The sequence below is a fragment of the Chenopodium quinoa genome, unplaced genomic scaffold (assembly GCF_001683475.1).
Source record: "Chenopodium quinoa cultivar QQ74 unplaced genomic scaffold, ASM168347v1, whole genome shotgun sequence".
Taxonomy (NCBI): domain Eukaryota; kingdom Viridiplantae; phylum Streptophyta; class Magnoliopsida; order Caryophyllales; family Amaranthaceae; genus Chenopodium; species Chenopodium quinoa.
The window spans coordinates 7,611,805-7,620,889 of NW_018742484.1; the positions used below are offsets into that span (position 1 = coordinate 7,611,805).

The 9,085-nt window shown below is 34.1% G+C and overlaps 1 protein-coding gene across 1 annotated transcript; it reads right to left on the reverse strand.

The window, feature by feature from the left end:
* Nucleotides 1–474: 474 nt before the first annotated feature.
* On the reverse strand, nucleotides 475–7,427 carry LOC110719668 (probable polygalacturonase). Its single transcript, XM_021898647.1, has 5 exons — nucleotides 6,716–7,427; nucleotides 4,201–4,321; nucleotides 3,941–4,115; nucleotides 3,431–3,501; nucleotides 475–2,208 (listed from the first exon to the last, which is right to left on the reverse strand). Exons 1-5 carry the CDS (start codon nucleotides 7,037–7,039, stop codon nucleotides 1,571–1,573), a joined length of 1,329 nt encoding a protein of 442 aa, XP_021754339.1. The 5' UTR covers nucleotides 7,040–7,427; the 3' UTR covers nucleotides 475–1,570.
* Nucleotides 7,428–9,085: the final 1,658 nt, after the last annotated feature.

Consider the following 9,085-nt stretch of genomic DNA (forward strand, 5'->3'; position numbering starts at 1 on the left):
TAAAATGTGACTGTTTTTTTTTAATTTAATTTTTGTGGGTTTTAGGTGATTAGATATAATACAAAATAGGAATGATCTGAATTTTCATGTTTAATATGAATGCATGATGATTGATGATGGTGTTGTATCCTTTTTGATGTTGTAGTATATATATTGATGATATAAGAGTTTAACATTTCCTAATTGATGGTTTTTTGCATAATTGATTTGTACACGGTCAATTCACTAGTTCGTAATAATAATGGAGTATAATATCATAATGATCACTCATATATATAGGCAAATCGTATTGTAAGAGTATTGAAATGTTGTGCACAAAGATGATAATGGTCAAAGATGACGGGAAGTGTATGTGATATAAGATCTTATAAACATATTAAAAACATCTAGGTGAGATAATGAAGCTTTCATACAAAGACAGATAAGTATATGACAAAGATAAGGATAACTCTTTTGTTGATTCAACATTAGGTTTTTTTTTTTTTTTTTTTTTTTAGAACTTCATAAATAAAGAGCAAATTACAACCTAAGAGCTAAAAATACCTAAAAACAAGCAAACACACTAACAGCAAACTAGCAACCCTGAATAACTTTGTTGAGGACCAAGATATGGAGTCATGAAGAAGACCACCAATTGCATAACACCATTGACTTCGGAGTCGGGAAAACCATGAGAAACCTACCAAAGCTTCATTGTGGATCAGGAATTGCCAACTTAACCAAAAAACTCGAGATAGACCGAGAGATTGAGAACTCAAGCTTGCAAAAAACCAAGAACAAAATCAAAAGTAAAGTTGTTGAGACCAACACCGACTGAAAGACTAAATAACAAAATCCATTAAAATAACAAATCCCAAAAATACTTATCCTTCCTCTTAATTCCAACACCGACACGTTCACCCTCTCTCTCATCCCAAAAATTCGTGGTTTGGTGTTATAATGCATTTTATGGTGTTATTTTTTCAAAAAAATCCTTTAAATTTATATTGTAATTCAATTTGTTTTAGTGTTTAAGGAATTTATCCACTAATATGTGTAGGTCCTCCTCCAAACCATGGAAGTTCGAAGATAGCGGAGCAACACAAACATGAATTTGGATCTATAGATATAACTATCGATGTATGCACGCCATCAACTCAGGATGGACGAACAGTATATTGTTGTTTTGAATGGAGGTGTTATACTACTCTCGATGGGTGTTGTAAAGATTATAACGACGGTGGTTGTATGACTCTCTAGATTTGGAGCATATATAAATGATAGGAATAAAACATATGCTTCCTAGTTGTAGCAGGATCAAAGAATATAAAATGGAAGCACATGAAAGTACTAAAAGATTTTGCAAAAAAAAAAAAAAAAAACCCGGAAAAGGGGGAAAAATTTTTAACAAGATAATGACAAGTGTCATGAAAGGATTTGCTTATAGTATAGGTTAATAGATAGATATTGCAAGACTAATGAGTAATAAAGTAGTAGTGTTCATTTGTGTTCCAAAAAAGTAGTAGTGTTCATTTATATATTTAGAGACTCGAAGTCTCCCTTAAAATACAACAAAAACATGCAGCTGAACTTAAGTGTGAGTGAAACAGGTGCCATCAAGAGAGCCAATTAGTTCAGAGCAAGGCCATGGGCTAACCTTTAGAGAAGATCCCTTGACATCAGAACACTCCCATGGTCTCGTTCTCGCTTTAAAAGGGCCATAAAGGTTGATATCAGAAAGACAGATGTTAATAAACGGGGCATTTTTTATTCCTTTCACCAGTCCGGGCTGTAAAATCTTCTCGCCCCATATGTTCTTCATTTTGATATCCCGAATAACAGGGAGAGCTTTTGGATCAAACTTGTCATCTGGATGGTCACCAACATCACCAGCAATCTTTATGCCTTTTCGGGCATTTTCAATGTATACATTAGAGAGAGTTATGTTTCTTATGTACCCTCCTCTTCCAACATTGGTCTTTAAATGTATGCCAACTCCCATATTGAAGAGGTTTATATGTTCAGCCAACACATTCTCCACACCACCAGACATCTCGCTACCAATAGCAATGCCAGCAAATGGCGATGATCCGGTTATCCTTCGAATGGTGATGTCCGAGCTACGGCGACCAAAGGCAAGTCCATACTCATCCCACCCACTCTTTATGGCTATCATATCATCACCATTTGAAATGTACATGTCTTCAATGCAGACATTGGAGCTTGAATCTGAAAAAATAAATCAAGCAAACTGAGTTAGTATACTGGATTGTGCAAATGGCATCATCCTGTTATCATACCTAGATAAGTAGATATGTACAGAACAAATTTTAGGAAAATTAACTTAATCAGAAGTCAGGAGGCTTAGAAATAGAAAGGAAAAATAGAAGGGAGTATGCATAAAGTTACTGGTGTTGGGGAATAAATTGCTTATGTCAAATTTTTTATAACAAAACAGCTACCTAAGCTATCCAAGATTCAACACATATGCACAACAGTGGATACATGAAGAGCAATGGTCTATTATAAACTTGGCCTATTCCCACACACATGCAGGACCCATAAGAACATGAGCAACTGAGATAAAGTGAATTTGTCAAGAAGAGACATCAATAGCGCACTTGGCTGAAGGAATGTGTTGGGAAAAGGAGGAAGGAGAGTTAAGAATCTATGTTTAAAAATAGAATGGAAAGGGAAACAGGGATTGGAGGGAAATTAGGATCCATTATCCCTGTGTTTTTTTTTTACCAAAACCCCTTCTATAGGAATAAATTTTTGAAGGTAAGTGCTAAACGGCTTCTCCTCTAGTCCTCTCCCTTCCTTACCCTTTTTATTATTCACCCACACTTTAAGGAAGCATAAGCTAGCAGTACTGAGAACTTTATTTTATTCAAGCCATATGTTTAGGTGGACTCATTAGCCCACTTGGGAAGGGTATGATAGGTTGCAGATCGGGATACTATGAAACAGAAGACACGCAAGCTGCAGAGATAGCTATATTTAAGTAAAAAACAGTTATAATTAAATTTACTTAGAACAGCCCAACACCAGTGATGATCGGGTGATAACATGATATAGCAAGATATCGCAAGTCTATACATACTCTCAATGTTGCCAAATTATCTCGTTTCATGTGTAATATGAAGTATATTGTCTTGGAGGGATATCTAATATCACATCAAGCAATAACATAATACAGAGTAACACATACACATTCTAAGGATAGTTGGATACAGAGTAACATAATACAGAGGAATATCTGATACCAGGCATGTCGCATGGAAGAGTGTGACGAGTGTGTTGCATCAGGCATATCACATTCTATGGAAAGTTGGATACTACGAAGTATAATACTAGTGCCCATTGTGTTCTCAGCTTATATAATTTCATGTTTAACACAGAGTATGTCGCATGGAATGAAGATTTTATTATTGCAAAATTTGACAAGTACCTGGATCAACACCATCAGTATTGGGAGAGTCAGCTGGAGCCAAAATAGTCACATATCGAACAACAACATTGCTGAGAAAACCAAATGAGTATCAAATTATCTTGCAACAAGTGATAGTGGTCTATCATGGCAGAGTTGAAAATACATGCTACCACTATCATGAACAAAGTAGTGATCTATCTGCTCTACTAATTTCAAATTGTCTTTCCAACCTAATTCCAACTCCAACAAGTACAAGCAATTAATATACTCATGCCCATCCTATCGAAACTGATGACTCATGCAGACTGTAGACCAATTCCTAGCAATTCCTACAGTGTTAACCGAAGGCTTGACCCAGAATATTCTGACCATCACAGCCATGACAATGGCTATTTATTATGGAGTCGATCAATTAGTTTAACTTTTAATCATAAATTTAAAGCTATTTGGTGCTTATTCAAGTATGACACAAATCAATGGCTGACTAAATGTTTAGCATGCTCTAGCATAGGAGACAGCAAAATCTACCTGCAGTAGACAGGGTGAACATTCCAAAATGGAGAATTTTTTAATATCACATTAGAAATAATGATGTCTTTGGAATTCATGAATTCTATAAGATGTGGTCTGGTATATTGAAGAGTCCTTTTTCTCCACAAGTTCCACCAAATGTCTCCTTGACCATCAACTGTTCCATTCTCACCTGTAAATACCAAATTATCAGGGGACATTAAGACATGAAAGTTTTGCAAAACATATTCATCCATGAGAAGATCTTTTGAACTCACCAGTAATTATGACATCTTGGACCCCATCCCCTAGGATGAAGCTCATGTACCTCCCTCCCTCCCGCTCCCTCCCTCTTCCATAAGAAGGCAATGGATCAGCTAGTGGCCAAGTTGAAGTATCCTGATGCATAGGACTACAAATTAAAACAAGTTATGCAGCATCAAAGTTGTGTGAGGGATGGATATAAAATGAACTGCTTCTGCCAGAGAAGCTTAAGTTCTTCAAAGCTCATGCATAACTCTTAAAGTGCAACCCTGCCAGATATAGAGCAGCGGGTTTAATCGTGGTGTTACATGGTCCTTGTCTTAGACCGGTGTTATCTGAAATTCTGAACTTTAAATAGATATTAAGCTCTAAAAGGCGTATGAATTCAATAATAGGCAGACTATCCACATGAGTAGTTTTTCATGATCACCCGGATTAACAAATTAGAATCTAAAGCTCAACAGAGAGCAAAAACTAAAGGCACAGATAAGGAAAGGACTAGACCACAAAGGAGAAGCAGTTGTACAACATTACTATTTGGAGGAGAACTGAACATCATCTTCTGTTCTAATAGAGACATGAGAAAAAGGACAGCTAAGCTCACTTGAAAGTTTGAAAAAACACGCCATGGCCTGGGTTTCACTTATAACATAATCCAAAATCAGTGTTCAATTTCAAGACAGCTAAGTAAAAAACCATTATAAGTTTAAAGCCTATTTCTTCTTTAACTCCTTTTTTCAGCCTCGTGTATACAAATGGTTAGAATAATCAAACTCATGGATACCAAATTGGAATCATAGTAGGTTAGGAGTCACACAACACATCATAAACTTTTAAAAAGTCAATTCGTTTTGTAAGTTACATCCAATAATCAAGCCTTTTGGGACATAATGATTTACAGCATAAGAACTTTCAATATAGTTGTTGTATAACGCCACGTATATCACTATGCCAGCAGATGTATGATTATTTCTTCTTAGCAAGTTACGAATAATGGTGGGTCAGCAGAAAAAAATAAGATAGAAGCACTAAGAAGGACAGAGGAAAAGGTCTTATTGCCAAAAATTCTATGAGAAAGGCTGAACCAAAATTGAGCATTTTGTTACTTTATCACAAAGCAAAGTAGCAAATACTACTAAAAACTGCCTTTGATCACTGCAAAGGAATATCTTGGCAAGATAAGGGGCCACAAATACATTATCTACATACTCTATCTTCTTTTTTCCAAACAAAAGTGCTCTACATATTCTATCTAGCATATAATAAATCATGTTATCTACATAAATAAGTGTTAAAACCATAGTACTATGTATATGACAATAATATGAATTACCAGTCAGGTGCTTTATGCTATCAAGGAAGATAACCAAGCAACAAGAACAAGCTAAATCATCAAATGGCAATATCAATCAAATTTTTTTATAAGATTTTTTAAGTAGCATATGAAAGGATATTAATGATCAAAGCTTGACCACATTATTCAAATGTGACATATTATTACGAGACTGAGTGAGTAACAATGTAACATAATCATAGACATAAGCCAGACCTAATGGCTAATGGCTAATGATCAATTATCCTTTTCTCCCCAGCTTAAAACCAATAAGCAAGGCACATGGAAGCATTCCCTTCAATTGACCCACCAACCCTCAATATCTCTAGCAGTATGTACCAAGAACACATGAGGACCATACAAAAGAATTTGGACCTCAATGTCTTAATCATAATTAAAGACTACAACATTTACCCCATATTCAGTAATCCCACCTCCTGAAAGACGAGTTTCAGTATATAAGGCTACATTGCCATCATAAGACTTTGTGACATCTACAAAATGCGGCTTTAAGACTAACAATGAATTCCCATTACTAGTAAGTCCGGTTCCACTTATTTGATCATGACATCCAATAACATAAACTTCTAGAACAAAAAGAAATTCATCATAACAAAACCAAAAGTCCAGTTACTTTTTGAAGGACCATAATCCAACAAAAATCAAATCATAAAGCAATAATCATCGCTTTGTTCTCCCTACCAAATTAAATTATACTTTATCTTCCTATATACCAAGTACGGATACTACTCTACAATGTCTTGATCTAACTTATTTTTGACATTTTCATTTTAAGTTCAAGTCAATTATTCTGTATAAATTACATGAACCATTTTATCCTCTCAATTCCAACTTTATATTATGATATAGAGCATTTTGTTCCCAATAACATCTAAATATTTGGTAATGGAACTACAGAATTGCTATTAATCAACCAAAATGCTACTCCATGACCCCACATTCAAATTTCAAATTAAACCCATGTAACTCACACATTGTGCAATAACACAAATAAGTTACTCCCTCGATCTCATAATAATTGCTCCATTCGACTTTTCACAATACTAGCACGTTGGATATTATTAGTTTGTTCTAATGTGTATGTTCAAATGTTCACGTTCATTAACATCTAGTACGAAAATAAAATGGAGTAACTAATTAGAGACGAACAATCGAGTAAATAAAAAGGTAAGTACCTGGGTAGCTTTGATGACAGCACCACTAGCCAAGTAAAGAGTCATATGGCTAGTCAAGTTAAATCTGTCAGTTAAGTACACACCCGGCGGTATATACAATAACGCACCCCCAATTCTTCCCAAATGCTCTATCCTATATATTGCCTCCCTAAACGCCTTGGTATTCACCGTTTTACCGTCACCGACACCGCCGAAATCCGTTATGGATATCTTATCGTAGCGGTTTCGCATCGGCACGATTTCTGAACATGTTACTAAATCGTCGGCGCCGGCGGAGATCGCCGTTAAGAATAGAATTATGATGGGCAGTGTGTTTTTGTACATTTCTGCCTCTTTGTTTTGAGGTCACTTTGGGGAGTTTTTTTTTTAAGGTTTGGAAAAATCGAGGAGAAGGAATTAGAGGTTAAAAAAATGCGGAATTAAATGGATTGTGTAAGGATTGATAACACTGATTGACTTATGGTTTTGTTATTTTTGAATTGTCGGCCTATATAGTTGTTGTTGAGTGAGGAGAGAGGGGTTGGGATGGAGAGTTTAGTAAGATGGGTGCATAGGAATGTGAAAGAGAGACGTTTGTTTTTGTTTACTACTTAAGGATCACGAATTCACGAGACATACATGGGGAAAGGAGTTGCTGGAACATGGTTTACAAAATTATTAATTAATGACAAGGATTATCACTTATATAATCACTCCGTCTCTTAATGATAGTATCTCTTGATAAAATTTTATGGGAATTAAGAAATTTAAATAAGTAGTGGTAAAAGTACATTGAAAAGGTAAATTTACATGGGGTATGCAAAAAAGTAAAGAGAGAGAGTAATAAAAGTATACGGGAATGCAAAATTTACATGGAAAACCTAAATTTCTACATATATTGTTGCAAATTGGAGGGAATTTTAGTAAAAAAATTAATACTCGTATTATAATTGTTGAAAAAAGCAAATGGGGTGAGCATTTTGGGGCTAAAATTTGGCCAAAAGAGACTATCATGAAGGAACGGAGGGAGTATGAAGTTATGCATTGAATTAAAAACAATTAATTCATTAACTGTTAACAAATTAATTTTAAATCATATCAGATCATAAATAAATAAATAAAATAACTTCTGACATATTGTATCATTTTAGGCGCGGATTTTTCCGCTATATACTTGTTTCGTTTTTTTTTTGGGTTGACACGTTTTTTTAGTCACGTTTGTCAATGCACAACTTCAACCATTAATATCTTTAATATAAACAAAAACTATAAAAAGTTGATATTCTGAAAATATATATCGTGACAAATCTAACAAAATCCCACTATTTGTAATGAAATATATTACGGACTATGAAAATTAGGGTACATTATTATGAATCTAACACAAACCCACTTCATATAAATAAATTTATATCGAATCAAATTATTATTAAAAAAATGGCCAACTATATCCCTTAAAATTTCCACTACATATATACTCCCATTTATATATGCAAATCACATGGGTGATATTTCCCCCCCCCCCTTTTGTTTTTACCATTGTTAGGTAGCTTTTTAGCTTCTTTTTTTTTTAATTTTTTTTTTAATTTTTTTTTTTTTGCCTTTATTCCCTACATTTCTAAAAGTTTGAGATAAATCTTATAAATGGTGTGCGCGTATCGCGCACGTTAGCCACCTTAGTATTATAAAAAATGACTAAATAGGACTTCAGTGTTACACTTTTCAAAACAGGTGTTTTTTCAAGTATTACATTTCAAAACTAGTACGAGTTATTATTATTATTATTATTATTATTATTATTATTATTATTATTATTATTATTATTATTATTATTAAATCTTTCCTCTCGTGTATCCGTGCTAAAACTGCTAACGCACGGTATATACGTAGCATGTATATTTAGAAAGAAAAACAATAGGAGATGTGGAAGTTATAAATGATTATGTGCAATTATATAAAAGATACCCCAATCAATTAAATTACTAAATATTAGTGTTGTTCACACCATGTAACTAAAGGTGACCAAAAATTGGAGCCGGATCGAGACTTAACATTAAATGTCATGCCCAAACCCGTAAAAAGTATAGCGCTTTTTTTTAAGATTGGATTCGGGTTTTTAACTCTAAAAGTGATTTTTTTGCTTGGGCGTCACACACCAGATGAATATTCCTTTTTTTATATATATACTAGTATGTACCCCGGGCGATGCCCCAGGTTCACTACTCGATATAAATCCTTATTTGTTGATGTAAATGTTCATTGGCAGGAAGGTATTTTATTTATACGGTTTGATTAACATCTCGTAAAAATTATTAGAATAAGTCTAACGGGTCAATTATATTATTAAGTAGTAATTATTTTTTTATCATTTGAGAAGTGTTTTAAAATAAG

What these genes read in the sequence shown, in the direction of transcription:
- LOC110719668 (XM_021898647.1), bottom strand. Translation starts at nt 7,039, where the DNA reads ATGTACAAAAACACACTGCCCATCATAATTCTATTCTTAACGGCGATC. An exon ending in CCAAGATGTCATAATTACTG is followed by an intron (nt 4,116 to 4,200) that starts GTGAGTTCAAAA and finishes TGGTATTTACAG; the next exon opens with GTGAGAATGGAACAGTTGAT. An exon ending in TACTGATGGTGTTGATCCAG is followed by an intron (nt 2,209 to 3,430) that starts GTACTTGTCAAA and finishes TTATTTTTTCAG; the next exon opens with ATTCAAGCTCCAATGTCTGC.